The sequence below is a fragment of the Bos grunniens genome, chromosome 10 (genome assembly GCF_055505025.1).
Source record: "Bos grunniens cultivar Pamir isolate PY7600 chromosome 10, Bosgru_T2T1.0, whole genome shotgun sequence".
NCBI lineage: Eukaryota > Metazoa > Chordata > Mammalia > Artiodactyla > Bovidae > Bos > Bos grunniens.
In genome coordinates, this window is record NC_141174.1 from 66654551 (window position 1) to 66680307 (window position 25757).

The 25757-nt window shown below is 39.0% G+C and overlaps 1 protein-coding gene across 13 annotated transcripts in view; it reads left to right on the forward strand.

Annotated features, from left to right (window-relative positions):
• Nucleotides 1–25757, forward strand: part of EXD1 (exonuclease 3'-5' domain containing 1) — a 75509-nt gene that overhangs the window by 9352 nt on the left and 40400 nt on the right. For 7 of the 13 annotated variants that reach the window (XM_086321836.1, XM_086321831.1, XM_086321835.1 and 4 more), the window contains exons 4-12: nt 328–396; nt 6007–6064; nt 6313–6440; nt 8454–8512; nt 11911–11997; nt 18390–18494; nt 18572–18652; nt 20960–21103; nt 21998–22189. In XM_086321836.1, coding sequence (XP_086177962.1) covers nt 328–396; nt 6007–6064; nt 6313–6440; nt 8454–8512; nt 11911–11997; nt 18390–18494; nt 18572–18652; nt 20960–21103; nt 21998–22189 — 923 coding nt within the window. Of the gene's footprint in view, nt 1–327; nt 397–6006; nt 6065–6312; nt 6441–8453; nt 8513–11910; nt 11998–18389; nt 18495–18571; nt 18653–20959; nt 21116–21997; nt 22190–25757 lie in introns of all 13 variants that reach the window. The other 6 variants (XM_086321827.1, XM_086321834.1, XM_086321829.1 and 3 more) reach the window with 1 other exon arrangement.

A 25757-nucleotide genomic window follows, 5' to 3' on the forward strand; every position in this document is an offset into this window, starting at 1 on the left:
TCAGTAGAAATATAATAAATAGATAGTCTTTAGCCCCAGAAGCCTTAGGATATTCTTGGCAGAAGTTTAAATTTGGTGTATTACTTCTGCCTTTTCAGTGTATCTTTGATCATTCTGGGGTTCCCTCTGTTCTTTATACTACTTGTTTCAAGGTTATAGCTTTATAATTTAGCTGTATTTTAGCTTTGACTCTTCATTCCTTGGGGAAGAGAATTTGGTGATTTTTATAAAATTCAGATTTGGGCAATTTTGAGAGGTATCATATTTTCTTAAAGTTTTAGGGACTATTACTTTTTAATTAATCAAATGAATTGTTTTCTATAACAGTGAAGAATGTAGAGACTGGTCTCAGTGTCCCAGGAGTGAAGATGTTTTTTGGACATGAGATTGTGAATGGTGAGAGCTTCATGTTTCCTACTTGCTGGTATCGGGATTTGCAGTAGCAGGAAGCTCACTGCTCTGCCTCATTCCAATATTTGGTGGTGAGGGGGTGGCGCAAGATGTCTTGCATTAATGAACTCTTAAAGTTGGTATTTGAGAATTGTCCCTTATCTTACTGTTGCAGTAGGTACTGTGAACAGAACTATCTTAAAGAATTTTAATCATCTTGGTTTTACAATGTGAGGACAGCTGGTTCTCAATATTAGAGGTCAGTTTGCAGGCAGAGTTATCAGTCTGAACAGAGAGGAGTTATCTTGTTCAGCAAGTGAGTTTAACACCACACGTTCACAGTACATCCACAGTACATTATTTGAAACCTTGGGCCCAAATGTTCCAGAACCCAAGTCTAGTTCTGGATTTTTGAAAATTTAACAAAGGGTATGGGAGCTTCCCTGGTGGCTCAGACAGTAAAGACTCCGCCTGGAATGAGGGAGACCCTGGTATGATCCCTGGGTCGGGAAGATCTCTTGGGGAAGAAAATGGCAACTCACTCCAGAATTCTTGCCTGAAGAATTCCATGGACATAGGAGCCTTGTGGGCTCCTATAGAGCCCATGGGGTTGCAAAAGAGTCAGACAGTACTTAGCAACTAAACAATAACAAAGGATATATACTGGTCATATTACATAACACTTCAAGTGGGTCTGGTCAGCACTCTAATAACACATTTCTGCAGAAAAATGGGTGGATAATCATACTAAGAAGGTTAAAATAGGACTATAAGTAGTATGACAGTTCAGGTTTTGCTCCCAAAAGAGTTACACAAAATTTCTGGTTTTCAGACCTTTTGGGGTTTTGCAATTACAGGAAGTGGCCCCGCTCTTTATTTCTGTCAGCAAAAACCATTTATCAAAAATAGATCCAATTATTTGCCTAAAGGAATATAGACACTCGTCAGTGTGCTTCAGATAAGCCAAATGAAACGAGGAAAAAGGTTGCAAACAAGAACTGTCCTTGGTTTCAAGAACACAAAAGCAAAAAGCCCTCCAAGGGAGGAGTAAATATCAGTATTGGGTGGAAGGGAGTTTGGGAATAGAAGACCTAGGACTTCATAGAACTGCATTTCTGATCATTGAGGCAGATACAAGGAAGGAAAAGGACTCCTGTAAATGAGAGATTACTACGTCTTGAAAGATTGTTTTGTGAGCTAAATAGAATTTAGGGAGAGATGACAATCTCACCAAATTAATGACTGCCAGTCCAGACCTACTTTAAAGCAGACAAGTCCAGCCAGCTTACCTAGCTGCCCTTTCTCACTCAGTATGCTACTGGAGTATGCTACTTGAGAACCCCGTGAACAGTATGAAAAGGCAAAAAGATAGGACACTGAAAGATGAACTCCCCAGGTCAGTATGTGCTCAATATGCTACTGGAGATTAGTGGAGAACTAACTCCAGAAACAATGAAGAGATGGAGCCAAAGCAAAAACAACACCCAGTTGTGGATGTGACTGGTGATAGAAGCAAAGTCCGATGCTGTAAAGAGTAATATTGCATAGGAACCTGGAATGTTAGGTCCATGAATCAAGGTAAATTGGAAGGGGTCAAACAGATGGCAAGAGTGAACGTCAACATTTTAGGAATCAGTGAACTAAAATGGACTGAAATGGGTGAATTTAACTCAGATGACTGTTATATCTACTACTGTCGGCAAGAATCCCTTAGAAGAAATGGAGTAGCCATCATAGTTAACAAAAGAGTCCAAAATGCAGTGCTTGGACGCAATCTCAAAAATGACAGAATGATTTCTGTTCATTTCCAAGGCAAACCATTCAATATCACAGTAATCCAACTCTATGCCCCAACCAATAACGCTGAAGAAGCTGTAGTTGAACAATTCTGTGAAGACCTACATGACCTTCTAGGACTAACTCCCCAAAAAGCTGTCCTTTTCACTATAGGGGATTGGAAAACATAAGTAGGAAGTCAAGAAACACCTGGAGTAACAGAAATATTTGGACTTGGAGTACAAAATGAAGTGGAGCAAAGGCTAACAGAGTTTTGCTGAGACCACACTGGTCATAGCGAACACCCTCTTCAACGCAAGAGAAGACTGTACACATGGATATCACCAGATGGTCAATACCAAAATCAAATTGATTGTATTCTTTGTAGCCAAAGATGGAGAAGCTCTATACAGTCAGCAAAAACAAGACCAGGAGCTGACTGTGGCTCAGATCATGAACTCCTTATTGCCAAATTCAGACCTACATTGAAGAAAGTAGGGAAAACCACTAGACCATTCAGGTATGACCTAAGTCAAATCCCATACGATTATACAGTGGAAGTGACAAATAGATTCAAGGGACTAGATCTGATAGAGTGCCTGAAGAACTATGGATGGAGGTTCGTGACATTGTTCAGGAGACAGGGATCAAGACCATTTGCAAGAAAAAAAATGCAAAAAAGCAAAATGGCTGGTTGAGGATGCCTTACAAATAGCTGTGAAAAGAAGAGAAGTGAAAAGCAAAGGAGAAAAAGAAAGATATACCCATTTGAATGCAGAGTTCTAAAGAATAGCAAGGAGAGATAAGAAAGCCTTCCTCAGTAATCAGTGCAAAGAAATAGAGGAAAACAATAGAATGGGAAAGAGTAGAGGTCTCTTCAAGAAAATTAGAGATACCAAGGAAACATTTCATGCAAAGATGGGCACAATAGAGGTCAGGAATGGTATGGACCTAACAGAAGCAGAAGATATTAAGAGGTGGCAAGAATACACAGAAGAATTATACAAAAAAGATCTTCACGACCCAGATAATCACTATGGTGCGATCACTCACCTAGAGCCAGACATCCTGGAATGTGAAGTCAAGTGGGCCTTAGGAAGCATCACCACAAACAAAGCTAGTGGAGGTGATATAATTCCAGTTGCGCTATTTCAAACCCTAAAAGATGATGCTGTGAAAGTGCTGCATTCAATATGCCAGCAAATTTGGAAAACTCAGCAGTGGCCACAGGATTGGAAAAGGTCAGTTTTCATTCCAATCCCAAAGAAAGGCAGTGCCAAAGAATGCTCAAACTACCGCACAATTGCACTCATCTCACACCATAGTAAAGTAATGCTCAAAATTCTCCAAGCCAGGCTTCAACAATATATGAACCATGAACTTCCAGATGTTAAAGCTGCTTTTAGAAAAGGCAGAGAAACCAGAGATCAAATTGGCAACATCCGCTGGATCATCGAAAACGCAAGAGAGTTCCAGAAAAACATCTATTTCTGCTTTAATGACTATGCCAAAGCCTTTGATTGTGTGGATCACCACAAATTGGAAAATTCTGAGAGATGGTCATACCAGACCATCTGACCTGCCTCCTGAGAAATCTGTATGCAGGTCAGGAAGCAACAGTTAGAAGTGGACATAGAAAACAGACTGGTTCCAAATTAGGAAAGCAGTACATCAAGGCTGTGTATTGTTACCCTGTTTACTGAGTTCATATGCAGAGTACATTATGAGAAACGCTGGGCTGGATGAAGCACAAGCTGGAATCAAGATTGCCGGGAGAAATATCAATAACCTCAGATATGCAGATAACACCACCCTTATGGCAGAAAGTGAAGAAGAACTAAAGAGCCTCTTGATGAAAGTGAAAAAGCAGAGTGAAAAAATTGGCTTAAAACTCAACATTTAGAAAACTAAGATCATGGCATCTGGTCCCATCACTTTATGGCAAATAGATGGGGAAACAATAGAAACAATGAGAGACTTTATTATTTTGGGCTCCAAAATCACTGCAGATGGTGACTGCAGCCATGAAATTAAGATACTTGCTCCTTGGAAGAAAAGCTATGACAAACATAGACAGCATATTAAAAAGCAGAGACATTAGTTTGCCAACAAAGGTCCGTCTAATCAAAGCTATGGTTTTCCCAGTAGCAATGTGTGGATGTGAGAGTTGGACTATAAAGAAAGCTGAGCACCGAAGAATTAATGCTTTTGAACTGTGGTGTTAGAGAAGACAAGATCTTAAGAGTCCCTTGGACTGCAAGGAGATCCAACCAGTCCATCCTAAAAGAAATCAGTCCTGAATATTCATTGGAAGGACTGATGCTGAAGCTGAAACTCCAGTACTTTGGCCACCTGATGCAAAGAACTGATTCCTTGGAAAAGACCCTGATGCTGGGAAAGATTGAAGGCAGGAGGAGAAGGGCACGACAGAGGATGAGATGGTTGGATGTCATCACTGACTCAATGGACATGAGTTTGAGTGAACTCTGGGAGTTGGTGATGGACAGGGAGGCCTGGCATGCTGCAGTCCATGGGGTCACAAAGAGTTGGACACAACTGAGCGACTGAACCTAACTGAATGCTGCTGGAAACACTTTTTGTCCCTTGAACACCTTTTCAAAATGCCGGTGATGGTTGTGGTAGTAGAGCGATTCTTAATTGTGTTTTGACTGTTAGACTTTGCAATAGAGCAGAGTTCTGGACTGGAACAAAGCTAGGCTGTAGATGAGTTTGTAAAAATAAATGAAGGAATCACTCCTACCATCTCCTAACTCAGGAGAAGGCTGACCGACAAGCTCTGGAATCTGTACAGATGGATTCATTTCCTCCTAAATTCATTCTCACGATTTGGACTTTGTTAATAATTTTAAGATCAGAGAATGGTCATCTCCTTCTTTCTTTGCTCTGTGGCTTAGCCATGGAGGGGTCTCCAAGGTCCTGAAAGCACCTCAAATAAGAACTATCAAGATGAAGGATAATAATTGACTAATACGTGTTATCAGTGAATTTTGCTTTCTCTGACCAAAACTCATTGCTTTTAGAATGTAGGAAAAAGAGACATTTTGAAACATAGTGACCCCTGAGAAGCTTCTCCCCCCACTGAATAGTACCCAAGTATACTTAATTGAATCTTAGATGCCATCAGTGATAAAGTGCATTATTTCTTATTCCACTCTTAAGAAAGAAAAAAGCTGCCAGTTTAATTATCATGTGTATTTACTTTAAGTCATTTCCAATTTCAGAGCTGTTTAAAATGTGCATCTTAGAATCAATGATATATCAATATAATATTTCCCTGTATTCCGTGAACCATTAGGTTAAAAAAAAAAAGTGGTTTCAGAGTCTCTGTGGAATGTCTCTCTCATATTTCTTTTGTGATTTCCAGTCTAGCTTTTGTTACCTTTTGTTTCTGACCTTTAGTGTACCAGCCTGTGAAAGAGTCAGTGTGAATGATTTAAGAGTAAAACACCAAACAGTACATAGTATGAGGGAAGATGCATTAGGATGGGAATAAAAAGGAAAGAAAAGATGTCTTTAGAACCAATCTGCTTGACCACAACTGTGCCCTGGAACAGAAAGGGTAAAGTGGACATGTAGAGAGTTTCCTAATCCTGCTAAATGACCAAGAAAGCTATGTAGAGATATAAGATTAGGGGTCTTCAGTACTTTGGTTAGTCTTTTCTGCTCTATTTGTTACTGGTCAGTGAAGTCCTCTATGGACTAACATTTCATTCCCAATTACTGTCTGTGTTACATAATCAAACTGTGGGTGTGCGTGAGAGGAGTAGTAACTGCTTTCAGGTTGGAAGCCCTGTTGAAATCCATCTGGTTATTTTACAGTGGAACTGCTGGATGAAGTGGAACAAGGTGCAGTAAGAGAAAAGGCTTCGTCTGTTAGGTATGATGGAATGATTTTCTTAATTATGATGTTACCCAAATATACACATTAGGGTAGGAAACCTTAACTCTAATTCACTAGTTGTGTAGTTCCTAAAATGAAGAAACAGGTAGATGGTATCTTCAAATCAGTGTAAGCAGTGGATAAATGGGTTCTCTATGAAAGGTCCAGAGTCCTTACCACTGATGTGTGTATGGCATTAACAACAAAGAACAAGTTCACCTAAGTGTTGTTTTTTGTAAGTATAGTCTAAATACAGAAAGAACCAAGATGGATACAGTAAAAGATGAAGACCTAAATGTACGTAAGCCTGCTTCTCCTGCCCCTGAGGTGCCAATAACCTCTCTTCTGAATGACTTCAAGTACAGCCCATCTGGTGAGTACTAGGGCTCTGAATTTTCTAGCCCTTTTTTTGTGATTCAGAGTTCTTCAGAGTTGGTATATAAACCAATATCAGAGTCCTATATGGAACTCTCAGCTAGGACATTGTTTCTAGGGTCCAAATTAAGATAAAAGATCACGATTCATTTGTTTATTTAATATTTGCGTGCACACTATCTGCCAGACACTGGGGATACTAAAGTTTGGTATCTCTACACTCCTTGAGTTATGGTTCATGAAACACACTAAATAAGATAAATTAGTATACTTTTTAGTTTGCTGGTGCCACATGTTAAGTAGAAAAAAAATGAAAGAGAAGAAATGTGTGAAAAGGGTGCTTTTACAATTTTGGGGTGTCCAGAAAAGGTCTCAATGAAATGGTGACATTTAAAGTAAAATCTTGAAGGAAGTGAGGGATCAAAATGTATGAATATCGGAGGAACTGGTTTTTAGGCATAAATAATGAATAAATGCAAAGGCCTGAAAGAGGACTATCCCACGATTTGAAGGGACAGTAAGGAAATGAGTATGGCTGGAGTAAGGAGAACAATTTGGGATGAGGTGGGGTGAGTGGATCATGGAAGATTTTGTTGATCATTAAAAGGACTTGGTTTTTACTCTGCAGTGAGAAGAGAAACCATTGGAAGTTGGTTGGTTGTTTTTTTCATTTCCCTAATGACTAAGGATGTTGAGGATTTTTTAATATGCTTATTTGACATCTGAACATTTTTGGTGAATGTCTATTCATATCTTGTTTATTTTATTATTTGATTGTTATTATTCAGTGCTGGAAGGTTTTTTTTTTATGTATATTCTGGATACAAGTCTTTTCTCAAATACATGCTTTGCAAATATTTTCTACAAGTCTACGCTTTGCCTTTTCATTCTCTTGAAGAGAAGACATTTTAAACTTTGATGTACAGTTTATCCATTTTCTTTCTTTTATGGATTGTGCTATTGATGTCATATCTAAGAAATCTTTCCTAACTCAAAGTCACAAAGATTTCCTCCTGTGTATGTGTTACTAATGTAACATATACATTAGTATATGTTATGCTATACCTCTAATATTTTAAATTATATAATTAGAAAAATAATTTTCAGGATCCAAAGAATTCCAAATATGTGGACATTGGCCCATTACCAGAACTAATTTATTTTAAAATGCTACTTTTTATTATGAATGTGCTTTTAGAAAGCATATGTCTTAAATACTGTATGGGGGGATGGAAGACAGTATTACACAACAATGAAAATCAAAAGAAAGTTGGAATAGCAATACTCATATGAGACAAAGTAGACTTTAAAACAAACACTGTTTTAAGAGACAAAAAAGGGCACTACATAATGGTCAAGGGATCAATCTAGGAAGAAGATATAATATAAATATATATGTGCCCAATATAGGAACACCTTAAATACTGTATGATATCACATATGTGGAATCTAAAAATTACAGCAAACTAGTGAATATAACAAAAAAGAAGCGGATTCATGGATACAGAACACAAACTAATGGTTACCAGTTTAGGGAGTGATATATGGGTGGGGGAATGGGAGGTACTAATTATTGTGTGTAAGATAGGCTATAAGGATATATGTACAACACTGGGGAATACAGTCACTATTTTGTAATAACTTTAAATGGAGTGTAACCTTTAACAATTGTATAAAATTTTTTTAAAAAAGGAAGTACTTGTCTTGAAATATTCAAAACATAAACGATGAGGGAAACATGGATTATCACAGGAAACGAGTAAATATTTCACTTCATGAGATTATGATCACTGGGGCTTTTGTTTATTCTCAGTTGACAAGTCAGATGCTAATAGTGGGATGGACTGATACAGGTGATAATGAAATAGTTCTCAGTATTCTAGACATAGTCTCAGTAGTTCTAGACATTTGAGTTGCAGTTGAGTTGGAGTTTAGGAGTATGGCTAAAATTAGTGGGAGGGCTATTCGGTTGCTAAGGAAGACAAATATATATAATATTGTTCTCCTGTAGAGGAAGAGGAGGTGACATACACAGTCATTGATCAGTTCCAGCAGAAGTTTGGTGCTGCAGTAAGTATTGCCCTTAGTCATCCTCAGTATTGTCTGCAAATGGGTATCATGTCTATGTCTCATACATTTTTCTCTTATTGTAAGATAACTATTTTCCCTAATAATTTAACAGAATATCTGAGTGCCTGCTTTGTGCCAGGCATTGTTCTGAGGTCTGGGATAAAATAATGATAAAATTCCAGGACTTTCCCAGTGGTGCAGCAGATGAAAATCTGCCTGCCAATGTTGGGACATGGTCCCAATGTTTGATCCCTGGTCCAGGAAGATTCTAAGTGTGTTAGAGTAAGCCCATTCGCCACAATACTGAGCATACCCTGTAGGGCCCGAGAGCCGCAACTACTGAGCCTGTGTGCAGCAACTGCTGAATTCTGCTCACCTAGAGCCTGTGCAAGAGAAGCCCATGCAGTGAGAAGCCCAAGCACTGCAGCTAGAGAAAGCCCAAAGGCAGCAGTGAAGACTCAGCGTGACCAAAAATTAATTTTAAGAATTCTATATGAAAAACAGAAAAAAACAAAAAGTTCCAGCCCTGAAGGAGCTTATTTTAATGCAAGAAAATAAATAATTATATGTCAATTGATGATAAATGCTATAAAGAAAACAAAAGTATAGTAGGGTGAATAGAATGTTAAGGAGCTCCTATTTTATTTAGGGTAGACAGAAAACCTCTGTGAAGAGGTGACAGTGAAGCAGAAACCTTAAAAGAAGTAAGGGAGCTAATCATGCGGATAAATAGGTAAAAAAGTTAAAGAAGGGATGATTAGCAAGAGCTAAGGCCCTGTAGCTGAAACACACTTGACTTGTATGCAGAGGCTGCAGGGAGGTCCTTGTGGCAGGACCACAGTGAAAGAGTGTTAAGAAATGGAAGTGGGCAGGAAGCAGATCAGGTAGGGATTTTTAGACATAAGGATTTCAAGTTTGACTTGAGTAAGATAGAGAGTCATTGGCAGTTTTAGAGGAGAGTCATAAAATTTTTTACTTATATTTTAAAAAGACTGGATCTCTGTTTAGGCAATTTCTTTACGATTCATTAATTTGACATATGGCAGTAACTATTCAGCCTAGGTTATGATTCACAGACAGACGTCAGGGAAGTCATTAGGTTTTTCTGTTTAGATGCAAGCTTATGCTCATGTATGCCCAGGTATATTTTTTAATGGAGCGTTAACTTTCAACTAGATTCTTTTTTTTTAACAGCTTTATTGAGATATAATTCACATGCCATAAAATTTGACAATTTAAAATGTATGCTTCACCAGCTCTTAGCATATTCACAGAATTGTACATCCATTACCAAAATGAATTTTAGAACATTTTTAATATCCCAAAAGGAAACCCCATATTCCTAACCAATACCTCCAATCCCTCCTCAGTCCCCTAGCCCCTGGCAACCACTCATCTATTTTCTGCCTCTGTGAATTTGCTTGTTTAGGATACTTCATATAAATGAGATCATACAATGTATGGTTATTTGTGATTGGTTTGGCTTCTTTCACCTAGAATAATACTTTCAAATTCTGTGTTATAGCACATATTGGTATTTCATTTATTTTTGTTGCCAAATAATATTCCTTTGTATAGATATACCAGATTTCATTTATCCTTTCACCATTTGAGGGACACTTGGGTTGTTTTTACTTTTTTGGCTGTTATGAATAATGCTGCTGTGAACACACATTGTACAAGTCTTTGTGTGGGCATATGTTTCCATTTCTCCTGGATAGATAATTAAAGTGGAGTTGCTGGTTCATATAATGATTCTGTGTTTAACTCTTTGAGGATTGGCCAGTACTGTTTTGCAAAGCTGCTGCACCATTTTACTTTCCTACCAGCAGGACATGGGGGTTCCAGTTTCTCCACATGCTCACCTACACTTATTATCTGTCATTTTAATTATAGCCATCCTAGTGGTATGAAGTAATAATACATCTTTCTGGTTTTGATTTGCATTTCCCTAAAGGCTAGTAGAGAAGGCAATGGCAACCCACTCCAGTACTCTTGCCTGGAAAATCCCATGGATGGAGGAGCCTGGTGGGCTGCAGTCCATGGGGTCGCTAAGAGTCGGACACGACTGAGCGACTTCACTTTGACTTTTCACTTTCATGGATTGGAGAAGGAAACGGCAACCCACTCCAGTGTTCTTGCCTGGAGAATCCCAGGGACGGGGGAGCCTGGTGGGCTGCCATCTATGGGGTAGCACAGAGTCGGACATGACTGAAGTGACATAGCAGCAGCAGCAAAGGCTAATAGCATTAACCATATTTTCATGTGCTTATTGGCTATTTTTAACAAATTTTTACTGGAGTATAGTTGACTTACAATGTTGTGTTAATTTCAGGTGTACAATAAAGTAAATCAGTTCTACATATATCTACTTGTTTTTTTTTTTTTGAGATTCTTTTCCCATTGTATATTTTCTTTAGAGAAATATCTATTCTGTTGTCATTTTAATTGTTATAAGAATTTTTTAATATATCAACAGATGCTTTAAAGGATACATGACAGCAGCAAAAAATAAGATGAGAACCTTATTGCTCTGGAAATTTAAAGAGCTGGTTGGAAATTCTTATCAATAGGGAAATACAGCCTTTGTTCCTGGTTTTGCAGCCTTCTTGTTGATTGAGAATGGAACTGAAATTCAGTCCCCTTTTTTAATCATTGATGAAAGATACTCAGAGTATAGAAAACTTTATGCTCTAAAAAGAAAGATATTGTGCTAGTGTACATTGCTTTGCCCTTCTATTCTTGACTAATTTTCTACCTGTAAAATGGGGAGAATCTTGTGCCATATAGATATTTTCATGGATTATGGAGTAGGGATTTTAGAATTGTATAATGTTTTGAAATATAAGATTGTAGATTTAATAAGAGGACCCATGTGTGTTTTGGGGATACTCTTATTTCAGTTTTGAGTAATTTAATGAATCCAAGACTTTAAAGGATCTGTTGAGTCTGTGTTTTTCTCATTCTGAGCAGTAGATACTGTGAGACTCAGCCACCGTTTGAGTTCCCTTTTGGTACAGTAAGTTGCCCTGTATTAGTTTGCTGTTTTTTGCATGAAGAATCTTGCCATAAGGACTAGAAATTGTTTACTGTAACATCAGTGGTGACAAAAGGTATCTGAGTTTTCAACTCTTATTAGCATTTGCGATAGGAATGATTTATTTTCCAGTTGTGGAATAACTGTGAACACTGAAAAGATCAGAGGTATTCAGTATGACGTGTGTGTGTGTGTGTGTGTGTGTGTGTGTGTGCATGAAGCAAATGTGTTTGGGATTTTGTAAGTTTAAAAAGTATGATCCAATTTGTTTATTTATAGCAATTTTACTTGTGCCATTCATGATGTCATAATTGTAGCATTTATTTCCTGGAGATTTTTATTTTCTTCCTTTTCTCACCAGATGCTCCACATCAAGAAGCAAAGTGTCCTGAGTGTGGCAGCAGAAGGAGCTAATGTGTGTCGTCATGGGAAACTATGTTGGCTTCAGGTGAGAGAGTTCTTCAAACTTTTGAAATAATTGTAGATTCACCAGTAAATTTATTGTGATTGTCTTTTCATGTCACTCCAGTGTTGCTGTCCTGTAACTAGTTTGGAATGTTTTTCAGTTTCCTCGTACTCAGTTTATTATTTTCAAAAGGAAAGAGCTTTATAATCATCGGTGATGTCTCATAGACTCTACTTAAGGTCTTCTTTCTCAGCTTTGTTCTCTTGCCTTAGATATATAGAGAATTTCTTATCTTTCCTTCTGGTTGGTAACTTTCCACAGTAGATTTCTGCCACATTATTTTCATTTTCCTGAATCAAGGAGATGTCAGATGAGGGTCTCTATTGTATCCAAAGAGGTTTGTACTGAGCCTTGAATAGCTAGAGGATGGGTAACCATGTTTGGATCAAACTCAGCAGCATCAGTATTTAAGGGGTGTGTGTGCTAAATCGCTTCAGTCGTGTCTGACTCTTTGTGACCCTATGAACTGTAACCTGCCAGGCTCTCCTGTCCATGGGATTCTCCAGGCAAGAATACTGGAGTGGGTTGCCATGCCCTCCTCCAGGAGATTTTCCTGAACCAAGAATTGAAGCCTTATCTCTTAGTTTCCTGCATTGGCAGGTGGGTTCTTCACCACTCAGGCCCCATGGGTTGGTATTTAAAGGGGGAATGGACCAAAAAAGCCAGCTGAATTCCCAACCAATGTCCTCCATCTTTTGAATGAAGACTTTCATCAGCCTACCTTGTTATTCAACTCTGCCTCAGCTTCTAGTTGTCTTTCAAACCTCTTTGCTGTCTAAGCAGCCTGTTATACTTTTAATAACTCCCAGTAGTTGAGGATATCCCAAGACCTGTCAGTGTCCCCATGGAGATGATCTCAGCACACTGACTCAGGGCAACTGGAAGTGAGACACTTGGCCATCAGCTTTTTAAAGTATGCAAATATATACAGTCCTATGGGACCACATCATGAGAAACGCTGGGCTGGATGGAGCACAAGCTGGAATCAAGATTGCTGAGAGAAATATCAATAACCTCAGATATGCAGATGACACCACCCTTATGGCAGAAAGCGAAGAAGAACTAAAGAGCCTCTTGATGAAAGTGAAAGTGGAGAGTGAAAAAGTTGGCTTAAAGCTCAACATTCAGAAAACGAAGATCATGTCGTCTGGTCCCATCACTTCATCGCAAATAGATGGGAAAACAGTGGAAACAGTGTCAGACTTTATTTCTGGGGGCTCCAAAATCACTGCAGATGGTGATTGCAGCCATGAAATTAAAAGACGCTTACTCCTTGGGAGAAAAGTTATGACAGATATAGACAGCATATTAAAAAGCAGAGACGTTACTTTGTCAACAAAGGTCCATCTAGTCAAGGCTATGGTTTTTCCAGTGGTCATGTATGGATGTGAGAGTTGGACTATAAAAAAAATCGAGCACCGAAGAATTGATGCTTTTGAACTATGGTGTAGGAGAAGACTCTTGAGAGTCCCTTGGACTGCAAGGAGATCCAACCAGTCCATCCTAAAAGAGATCAGTCCTGGGTGTTCATCGGAAGGAATGATGTTGAAGCTGAAACTCCAATACTTTGGCCACCTGATGTGAAGAGCTGACTCATTTGAAAAGACCCTGATGCTGGGGAAGATTGAGGGCAGGAGAAGAAGGAGACGACAGAGGATAAGATGGTTGGATGGCATCACCGACTCAATGGACATGGGTTTGGGTAGACTCTGGGAGTTCGTGATGGACAGGGAGGCCTGGTGTGCTGAGGTTCGTGGGGTCGCAAAGAGTCGGACCCAACTGAGCAACTGAACTGAACTGATGGGACCACAGGCATAAACCTTGCTGGCCAGTAGAGCTGGAAAATCTGGAGATGTCCCCTGCATGGCAGTTACAGAAATCAGGGTTCTGGATGAGTGTATTAGCACTTTTCTGGGTGACATCGGCAAGCTGGAGTGAAGGAAAGTGTAGAGATGGAGTCCCCAGCTTATGTTCCTTGAGAGCAGCTCCATAGTCCACTAAAGTGTACCAACCCTGGAACCTGCCCCTCAGGCTGAAGCTCCAGGACAGGCAAAGAGCTCTCCTTCACAGAAGGACTGGAGCATGTGCCCCCATTCACTGTCTGTGCAGTGCCCTGGGTGGGGGTTGTGGTAGCCTGCCAAGAACTGGCCCTCCAGTTGCCACAGTCCTGTAGGACCCACAAATACAAGCCACCCCAGCACCAGAGCCATGCCATCCAGGGGCATCCTCTGGTAGCAGCCTCAAAAACCAGGGAACCAGACACACAAATACAGAGGCAGCGACTTTTAACATATTGAAATATTTCTGTTTTCCTTTTTCTAATAATTTGTCATTGTTCTCTTTATTAGTTTTACAAATTATTAACTTTTATTATGTGAAATAAAGATTTTGCTCTCTATAACACCCACATTCCATAGAGCCTACCAATGTAGCTATATCCCAATTTTAAGAATTTTTATTTTTATATAACTTTTTCCAGAAAAGGCAATGGCAACCCACTCCAGTACTCTTTCCTGGAGAATCCCATAGACAGAGGAGCCAGGTGGGCTGCCATCCATGGGGTCTCGAAGAGTCGGACACGACTGAGTGACTTCACTTTCACTTTTCGCTTTCATGCATTGGAGAAGGAAATGGCAACCCACTCCAGTGTTCTTGCCTGGAGAATCCCTGGGATGGCAGAGCCTGATGGGCTGCCATCTATGGGGTCACACAGAGTCGGACACGACTGAAGCAACTTAGCAGCAGCAGCATATAACTTTTTATAATAATACAACTGATTTTTTAAAAATAATTTGATTAATTTATTTAATTTGGCTGTATTGGGGCCTCACTGCTGCATGGGCTTTTCTTTCGTTGTGGCAAGCAGGGACTACGCTCTAGTTGTGGTGCATAGGCTTTTTTTTCCGTGGTGCTTTTTCTTCTTATGGAGCCTGGGCTAACGCAAGTGGGCTAAGTCATTGCGGCTCCCAAACTCTAGAGCACAGGCTCAATAATTGTGATGTACAGTCTTAGTTGCTCCTCAGTTTGTGGAATCTTCCTGGATCAGGGACTGAACCTGTGTCTCCTATATTGGCAGGCGAATTCTTTACCACTGAGCCACCAGAGAAACCCATATTTTTATATAATTTTTAAAGGTTACTTTCTACTTACAGTTATTACAAAATTGTTGGCTGTATTCCCCATGTTGTACAATATGTTCTTAAGCCTATATTACACCCAATAGTTTGTACCTTCTCCTCCTCTACCCCTATATTCCCCCACTAGTTTGCTCTCTGTATTTGTGAGTTGACTTTTTTTGTTGTTATATTCACTAGTTTGTTGTATTTTTTAGGTTCCACATGTAAGTGATATCCTACAGTATTTCTCTTTCTGTGTCTGTTAATGCCTTCCAGGCCCCTCCATGTTGCTGTGAATAACAAAAGTGTGTTCTTTTTTATAACTGAGTAGTATTCCATTGTGTGTGTATGGGTGTGTCTCCCACCACTTTTTTTTCCTTTCACCTGTTGATGAACACTTAGGTTATTTCCAGGTAATAACCTGTTGTAAATAATGCTGCTTTGAACATTGGGTTGTGTGTCTTTTTAAAGTAGTGTTTCTGGTGGAGTGTTTTTTTTTTTTTGGTGGGGGAATTTATATCCCAATTTTTGACTAAGACAGGATTCAGGCTGTATGTGATTATGACTATGTAACCATTGCTCCCTGTTGAGCCAGTAAGATTATTCTTTTCTTGCCCAACTTTTTGTTTTTCATAGAATTGATAATTGCCATCTTCAGTTCAGTTCAATTCAGTTCAGTCGCTCAGTCGTGTCCGACTCTTTGCGACCCCATGAATTGCAGCGTGCCAGGCCTCCCTGTCTATCACCATCTCCCGGAGTTCACTGAGACTCACGTCCATTGAGTCAGTGATGCCATCCAGCCATCTCATCCTCTGTCGTCCCCTTCTCCTCCTGCCCCCAATCCCTCCCAGCATCAGAGTCTTTTCCAATGAGTCAACTCTTCGCATGAGGTGGCCAAAGTACTGGAGTTTCAGTTTTACCATCATTCCTTCCAAAGAACACCCAGGGCCCATCTCCTTTAGGATGGACTGGTTGGATCTCCTTGCAGTCCAAGGGACTCTCAAGAGTCTTCTCCAACACCACAGTTCAAAAGCATCAATTCTTCAGGGCTCAGTTTTCTTCACAGTCCAACTCTCACATCCATACATGACCACTGGAAAAACCATAGCCTTGACTAGACGGACCTTAGTTGGCAAAGTAATGTCTCTGCTTTTCAATATGCTGCTTACATCTATTCTGATAACCTGGGCTGCATTTTTGTCTTGAAGCCATCTTCCCTGGAGCCCTCTATCCTCTTGTTCCAATGCCAGCTGGTGATGTAAAGCTGGAAGCTACAAGGGAAGAGGCCTGGAGGCTCAGAATTCAGTGTGCAGACTCATTTCTGACTCCATTACCAACCCCCTGCCCTCTTCTATATCTTATATTCCCAACCCTAGAGCCTCTCTCGTTGGATTTATCCAGAGAATATATCTTCTGTCCTCCGTGGGAATGGAAAGGGGTAACTTAGAGACTTACTTATACAGACCTTCAGCCCATCGCCTTATTTCTAGCTCCTCACTTTTCTTAGTATCTGGCACCTTCAGTTCCTAAACCTTTATTTTCATTTTGTGTTTCTTTGTCTGTTCTGTTTTGTTTTTCCTAATCTGCTTTCTTTCTGTCAGTATTTCCCACTGCTTTTCTTTAAATTATTTAAATATTTAACCTTCATCTGTGGTCAAATATTTTCAAATATAACATTGTGTCCTAAGGTGAAGGTAGCAAATATTTGTTTAGAGTCATAAAGGTGTTTTTTGTTTTTTTTTTTTTTATCATTTGGCACACTTCTCATGTTTGTTTCTGGGAATCTATCCTAAATAATTCAAAACATGGAGAAAAAATTCTGTGTGAACCTGTTCATCTTGACAGCATTTATAGTGATGAAAAGTCAGAAGCCACTTAAATAATTAACAGTAGGAGATAATACAGTATATTTGATAGATTTTATGTGGCTGCCAAAAGTTGACAAATATAGTATAGAAAAATGTTTGAAAGTTTATGAGAGAAAAAAGCAGGGTATAGATCTGAATGCATATTATTAGAGTCATATACATTTTTATATGAAAAAAAGGAAGGGAGTATTGTACTGCATGATGCACTGATTCACTGAAAAGATGGATAACAGCCGTCCGTGGGCCTGGCTCTGTTCTAGTTGTTGCTTCAGTTACAAGTAGTGAGTTGGACACAATCTCTTCTCTCACAGAGTTTACAGTCTAGCAAAGAATTATTTTCCAAGCTTCTATAATGTATCTATTCAATTTTTATAATTAAAGAGGTAGAGAAAGAGCAGAGATTGACTATTTCAGGTGTCACATTCTAGCAACAACGTGAAAGATTTGAGAATGGGTGCCTGGTTGGCCTGGTAATTGTAACTGTACCAAGAGTAGCTCCTGAAATGACAAAGATGCCGTCCACCTGTCCCATAACTGGCTCTCAAGACCTATTTGGATCTGTTCTTACCTTTATTATTTGACTCAGTACATTATACATCTATATAACCTTTGTGACTTTTATGATCAGAAACAACCTATAATTCTTAAAATTGTATAAAATTGATCAAAGTGACAGTATTTCACATCCTACCGTTTGTTCCAGCCTGTTTTAAACTGCTAGAGGACAAGGATCTTCTGAGTAATTTTATGTAACACCTAACATGACCATGCATGTTATGGAATTCAGAGAAATAGCATTTTGTGTTATTGATGTTAGTTCCCCTTAAACCTATATTCCGGAATATTAGGATGCCACAGGTGAAACATAAAACATTAAAAAAGAAAAAAGCTAAAGGCCAAACCACCAACTTGTCCTTTTCTTTCTTTTGAAAGATCACAGAGATAGTGTATTTGTGGGTTTTTAAAAAACTTTTTAATTTTATATTGGAGTGTAGCTGATTAACAATGTTATATTTTCAGGTGCACAGCAAAGGGACTCAGTCCTACATATACGTTTCCATTCCTTCCCAGACTCCTCTCCCATCCAGGCTGCCATATAATATTGAGCAGAGTTCCCTGTGCTATGCAGTAGGACCTTGTTTGTTATCCATTTTAAATATAGCAGTGTGAAAGAAAAATAGCAATGTGGACTTGTTGATCCCAGTGTGGGTTTTTTTCTTTAACTTAAGATAAATTTAAACCTATTTCCCTAAGAGTCAATGAGTATGTATTGTTTACTTTAAAAATGTGGATATTAAATGTTATTTTCAGGTCTTTCTTGACCCCTTCTTTCATGTCTTCCTCTTCCCTAGTTCTGTCCTATAATATGTGTCTGGATGGTCTATTGCAGGTGGCCACAAATAGCCGGGTTTACTTGTTTGACATTTTCCTTCTGGGAAGTCGTGCTTTCAACAATGGACTTCAGATGGTATTAGAAGACAAGAGAATTTTGAAGGTGAGTGTGTCAGCTGATTCATCTGCTAGTAAGAGTAATAACAAGGTTCTAATAACTCTGTCTTCTGATTTCCTTAGGTTATTCATGATTGTCGTTGGCTTTCTGATTGCCTCTCTCATCAGTATGGAATTTTGCTGAATAATGTCTTTGACACCCAGGTACATGCAGGGAAATGCTAGAATCAATCCATTGTACATATGGTTTCTTTAGAAAATAAGCATTGTCTGATGAATTATTGAAGTCTTTTTGTGTGTGCCTCATTCCTGCCCACTTATCCTGTAATATGTTTGTACAATATGTGAGAACATTTGGTGAACTGTAGAAGCACTGCAGAAAAGTTATTTGTAAGTATTTAGGGTTTTTTTCCCTTCATTTTGCTCCAGAATTTTTCAAGTAAGAAGCAAGCTCTAAGCTCTATAACATTCAGAAACTTGAACAATTTGGGGGTCATTTGGAAATCTGACACGGACTCTTACTGTGAGGTGAACAGTCATGTCTATGCCTTTACCACACATGTATCAGTTAAAGTGACAGTTGCTCAGTTGTGTCTTAACTCTTTGCGACCCCATGAGCTATAGCCTGTCGGTCTCCTCTGTCCATGGAATTCTCAAGGCAAGAATACTGGAGTGGGTAGCCATTCCCTTCTCCAGGGGATCTTCCCATCCCAGGGATTGAACCTGGGTCTCCTGCATTGCAGGCAGATTCTTTACCATCTAAGCTACCGGGTATCAGTTAAGGCTAATGGTTAATGGGCTTCTAGCTCAGGGATACAGGTTGTCCTAGATGTGCCCCCAAAGCCTATTCTGGCCCCAAATAGCCTGAAGATAAGTGATTTTTCTCTGGTATAAAGGACCTAGAGAAATTCCTAGACTATACTAGATTTAGAGCTTATCTGGGTTTCTGATTTGTCTATGAGAGCCATAAAACTACTAATTTTCATTATGTATTCTTTAAATTCTTCTAATCTTCTAGATTAATACCATGAAAGGAAGATCTTGAATATATAAACCTAGAACCTTTGAGGGGGGTTAAAATAATGAGTTAGCCAATTATTTTTAAACAAATTCCTAAAAGTTCAATTTTATGTTATTGTATGTGGTTGAAGTTTACTCTTATGTATCTGCTTATAATGAACTTTGTACCAGAGGACCTTCTTTCAAGAGCATTCACTGTATAGAGATTGCTTCTTTGCTAACTCCAGAATGTAAAAAAATTGCTTATCATTCTCTTGAGGCCATTCAGCTTCTTGATTAGAGCCCATATATGTTGTCTAATGAAGACATTGTCATGTCTTTTTTTTAATTATTATTTTTAAAAGTCTTTATTGAATTTGTTACAATATTGCTTCTATTTTCTGTTTTGGAGTGTTTTTTTTTTTTTTTTTTTGGTCATGAGGCATGTGGGATCTTAGTTCCCCAACCGGGGATTAAACCCTCATCCCCTGCATTGGAAGACGAAGTCTTAACCACTGGACCACCAGAAAATCCCTAGCATGTCTTTCCATATTTTTCTTTCCAGATTTTCATAGTTCAAGAAGCAAGAATTCAGAATTATTTCAATTTGTCTTCCTTTAACACAGTGTATTAGTTTTCTGTTGCTATTGTAACTAATCACCATAAACTTTGTGGCTTAAAACATAAATTTACTCTCCTACAGTTCTGGAGGTCAGACATCTGAAATCATTTTCACCAGGTGAAAGCCAAGGTGTCCTCAGGGTTGGTTTCTTCTGGAGGCTCTGAGAGAACAATCTGTTTCCTTGCCTTTTCAGCTTTCGCCTGTACTTTGGTTTGTGACTCTTTCCATCTTCCAAGTATATCACTCAAATCTCCTCTTTCGTCATCACGCCACCTTCTCCTCTGCCTGTAATAAAATCTCCCTCTGCCTCATCTTATAAGAAGAACATTTGTGATTATGTTTAGGGCCCACCCAGATAATTCAAATTCATCTCCCTATCTCAGTATCCTTAACTAATCACAGATGCAAAGTCCATTTTGCCATTTATGATAATATTCACAGGTCTAGAAATTAGGATGTAGATATCTTCAGGGGCCATTATTTAGCATACCACACACAGATAAATAATGATTATAATTCTTAATTTTATTAGCTTTCCTTACCAAAACTTTACTAGAGTTGCTAATAAGTATAAGTGATCCTTTAATTTTATTTTCCTTTCCCCATTCATTGAAGGCACCAAAGAGTAATAAATAACCATAACGCAGGCAATTAAAAGAAGTGGAAGAGAAAATAGGGACACATTAAAGTTGCGTGGTCCTTTTTTTGTTTCTAATTTCTAAGAATAAGTTAACCTAACAACTTAAAATTTTCTGATGGCATTGTCTATCACATGGGTCCTTGGGAAAAATGGTATTTAATGACATTTCTCCAAATATATTTCTGTCATGAGATAGCTCTCTATAATATATTCTATGAATTGGTCTGTTTGTTCTTTTTGAATGCCACAGGTAGCAGATGTCCTTCAATTTTCCGTGGAAACGGGAGGCTTTCTTCCAAACTGCATTAGTACTTTACAGGAAAGTTTAATCAGACACCTTAAAATAGCCCCTAAACATCTCTCCTTTCTGGAAGTGAGACAAAAATGGATTCGAGTGAGTATTAAAGTATGTCTCATATGACATTAATATTTTCAAGTGCTTTGTGAGTGGGATTATTAGCATTTTATATAGAAAAATGACAGCTTCTATGAAAAGCATATCAGATCAGATCAGATCAGTCGCTCAGTCAAGTCTGACTCTTTGCGACCCCATGAACCGCAGCACACCAGGCCTCCCTGTCCCTCACCAACTCCCAGAGTTCACTCAGACTCACGTCCATCAAGTCAGTGATGCCATCCAGCCATCTCATCCTCTGTCGTCCCCTTCTCCTCCTGCCCCCAACCCCTCCCAGCATCAGAGTGTTCATATGGACATTGCCAAAATCTTAGTTGTTTCAAATGGGAGCAGTTTGTGGTCTCAAGTGGGAAAAGACCAGCATCCAGATTTGTTGGTTAAAGTACTTTAAAATAAATTTTCAAGTTGGATAAGAGGGGATTTTATTGGGAATTTGGCTTAAGGCACTGGAACAAAAATCATGCCAATTACTTCTCCCAAAGTTAGATAGATTTTCTTCAGCTTCTAACAGCCTTGCATGTAAACTTAAGTCATGATCATATTGGCTGCAGTTTTGGTCATATAATCAGTCCTGCTGCTTCCAGTTTTGCGTGAGAAGCCCTGATCTCTCTCTCAAGCCCTCTCTCTCCCCCTGTCCACCATATACCCTCCCTCCCTCCCCCACATTTTTCCCCCATTACATACTGACACTCAAATGTATACACACAGTATGTTTGTGTATGTGTGTATATTATCAGAAGGCTACCCATAGTGTGAAAGTAGAAGGTAATAACTGAAGAAAATGACAGTAATGGGGATTGGAGTTAAGCAACACTTAAATAAACCATTCTTTAAAGTTTTAAGATTCTGAGAAAATTGTTTTGATATCTCTAGGAAAACCCAGAACTGTGGTTCACACGACCTCTTTCACCTTCTTTGCTGAAAATTTTGGCTTTGGAAGCTACCTACCTGCTCCCTCTTCGCTTGGTACTCTTGGATGAAATGATGTCTGACCTAACTACCCTGGTGGATGGATACCTAAACACCTACCGAGAAGGGTCTGCAGACCGACTGGGAGGCATGGAGGTAGGTACCACTCTGTGGCTTTGTTTTAAAGACTTCTGCTTTCTCATGGGGACACACAGTGATACGCACTCTTCACAGCTGCACCAGGTTTTTTTCAGCAGACTTGATGAGAAATATTCTTGAAGGGCTTAATGCAGCTACTTGAGCACTTTTTTTTTTTTTACACCATATATATATGTATATATATATGTATTTATATATGTATAAATATATATATATATATTTTATGATCACTGACACTTATTTTATATGATACAACTGGTGACATGCATTTCAATAAAACTAAAAGTTGATGTGCTAGAAGTCCTAATTCCTTTGTTAAATTTTGTAAAAACTTTTTCACAATATTAAATTATATTTCCAGTAAATATATCTTTCAAAGAAAGGGTAAATTTAATATTTCGTTAGTTATTTTTATGAACCCAACACAATATAAGAAAGCTTATATTGTTGATAGACTATTGCATTAAGGCCAAATCTTGCCCATTTTTATACAGCTCACAAGCTAAAAATGATTTGTAGAGTCTTAAGGAATTCCAGTTGAGCTATTTCAAATACTGAAAGATGATATTGTGAAAGTGCTGCACTTGATATGTCAGCAAATTTGGAAAACTCAGCAGTGGCCACAGGACTGGAAAAGGTCAGTTTTCATTCCAATCCCAAAGAAAGGCAATGCCAAAGAATGCTTAAACTACCGCACAATTACACTCATCTCACACGCTAGTAAAGTAATGCTCAAAATTCTCCAAGCCAGGCTTCAGAAATATGTGAACCATGAACTTCCAGATGTTCAAGCTGGTTTTAGAATAGGCAGAGGAACCAGAGATCAAATTGCCAACATCCGCTGGATCATCGAAAAAGCAAGAGAGTTCCAGAAAAATATCTATTTCTGCTTTATTGACTATCCCAAAGCCTTTGATTGTGTGGATCACAATAAACTGTGGAAAATTCTGAAAGAGATGGGAATACCAGACCACCTGACCTACCTCTTGAGAAACCTATATGCAGGTCAGGAAGTGACAGTTTGAACTGGACATGGAACAACAGACTGGTTCCAAATAGGAAAAGGAGTACATCAAGGCTGTATATTGTCACCCTGCTTATTTAACTTACATGCAGAGTACATCATGAGACGCGCTGGGCTGGAAGACGCACAAGCTGGAATCAAGATTGCCAGGAGAAATATCAATAACCTCAGATATGCAGATGACACTACCCTTATGGCAGAAAGTGAAGAGGAACTAAAAAGCCTCTTGATGAAAGTGAGAGAGGGAAAAAGTTGGCTTAAAGCTCAACACTCAGAAAACGAAGATCATGGCATCTGGTCCCATCACTTCATGGGAAATAGATGGAGAAACAGTGGAAACAGTGTCAGACTTTATTTTTGGGGCTCCAAAATCACTGCAGTTGGTGATTGCAGCCATGAAATTAAAAGACGCTTACTCCTTGGAAGGAAAGTTATGACCAACCTAGATAGCATATTCAAAAGCAGAGACATTGCCAACAAAGGTCCGTCTCGTCAAGGCTATGGTTTTTCCTGTGGTCATGTATGGATGTGAGAGTTGGACTGTGAAGAAGGCTGAGCGCCGAAGAATTGATGCTTTTGAACTGTGGTGTTGGAGAAGATTCTTGAGAGTCCCTTGGACTGCAAGGAGATCCAACCAGTCCATTCTAAAGGAGATCAGTCCTTGGTGTTCATTGGAAGGAATGATGGTAAAGCTGAAACTCCAGTACTTTGGCCACCTCATGCGAAGAGTTGACTCATTGGAAAAGACTCTGATGCTGGGAGGGATTGGGGGCAGGAGGAAAAGGGGACAACAGAGGATGAGATGGCGGGATGGCATCACTGACTCGATGGATGTGAGTTTGAGTGAACTCTGGGAGTTGGTGATGGACAGGGAGGCCTGATGTGCTGCAGTTCATGGGGTCGCAAAGAGTCGGACATGACTGAGTGACTGAACTGAACTGAATTCAAAGGATTGTTTAAAAAAAAGTGTGCAGGGAGGGGGCTTGTGCACGGGGCTCGGCCACTCTCCCGGGGGCACCCTCTCAAGTCTGCAGGAGAGCAGGGAGGGGTCCCTGGCCACCCCTCTACAGCCTCTGGTTGGATCCATGCTGCACACAGCCCTCCCCCACAAAGGGATCTCAAAGATGTTCCGCCTACCTATTAGCTTTCCTTTATTTTTTTAATTAAGTTTTTGAGAAAAAAAAAAGTGTTTTTGAGAAAAAAAAAGTATTTTTGAAAAGTTTGTCTTGCAATGTATTTATAAATAGTAAATAAAATTTTTACCATAAAGAAAAAAAAAAGTGCAGAAGCCATGTTTGTGGCTTACAAAGCCTGAAATATTTGCTATTTGGCTCCTTACATAAAAAGTTCACAGGCTGCTGCTTTAAACCATTCTTATTTAGGAATATTGATGCAAAGTCCTAAATAAAATAATAGCATTTTTGATACAAACTCCATTTAATGTATTGCGCTTTTTAATTTTTACAAATATTTATTTTATTTTGGCTGTCCTCGATCTTTGTTGCTGCACAGGCTTTTCTCTAGTTGCGGAGAACAAGGGCTTCTCTTCACTGTGGTATCTGGACTTCTTGTGGCTTCTCTTGTTGCGGAACACAGGTTCTAGGGTATGTGAGCTTCAGTAGTTATGGCACATGGGCTCAGTAGTTGCGGGGTCCTGGTCTCTAGAGCACAGGCTCAGTAATAGTAGTGCACAGGCCTAGTTACTCTGCCACATATGGAATCTTCCTGGATCAGGGATAGAACTCATGTCTCCTGCATTGACAGGTGGATTCTTTACCACTGAGTCACCATGGAAACCCCTATACTTTTCTCTTCTATTAATATGTTTATGGATTATAGTTACAAGCATGCTTTAATATTATGTTCATAATATTTAGTATTGATAGAAAATATTGTGGGCTTCCTTGGTGGCTCAGACAGTAAAGAATCTGCTTGCAACGTGGAAGACCTGGGTTTGATACCTGAGTTGGAAAGATCCTCTGGAGGAAGGCATGGCAACCTATTCCAGTATTCTTGCCTGGAGAATCCCGATGGACAGAGAAGCCTGGCAGGCTACAGTTCATGGGTTTGCAAAGAGTCGGACATGACTGAGCGACAATATTATGTTAAATTCTGTATTTTACTAGGGCCAAGAATGTCTTATGATTATCTCATAAATGCTGAGAAGGTTATTTTGTAACTTTTATGTATTTTTCTCTCACTGTTTAACAAGAAAAGAACAACATAAAAGTCCTTGCATAGTTAGTTTGATTGGAGAATTTTAATGTTTTTCATTTATCACTGTAAAGGACAGTTTTTTATCTTTTTAATATTTTACCCTCACTGTTATTTGCTGAAAAAATTTGATAATTTTCTATGTACATTGTTGATTAAAGTTGGAATAGATACTTTAACATGATAAAACATATCTCAAGCAAGAAGACTACATAATATTTGATTGGGAACATTAATATAAAAAAAATACAAAATTGGTGACTGTAACCAATACTTTAGTAGTTTCTGAAGCTATTAGCCAGTGGGATTAGGAAAAAAAATGAACTA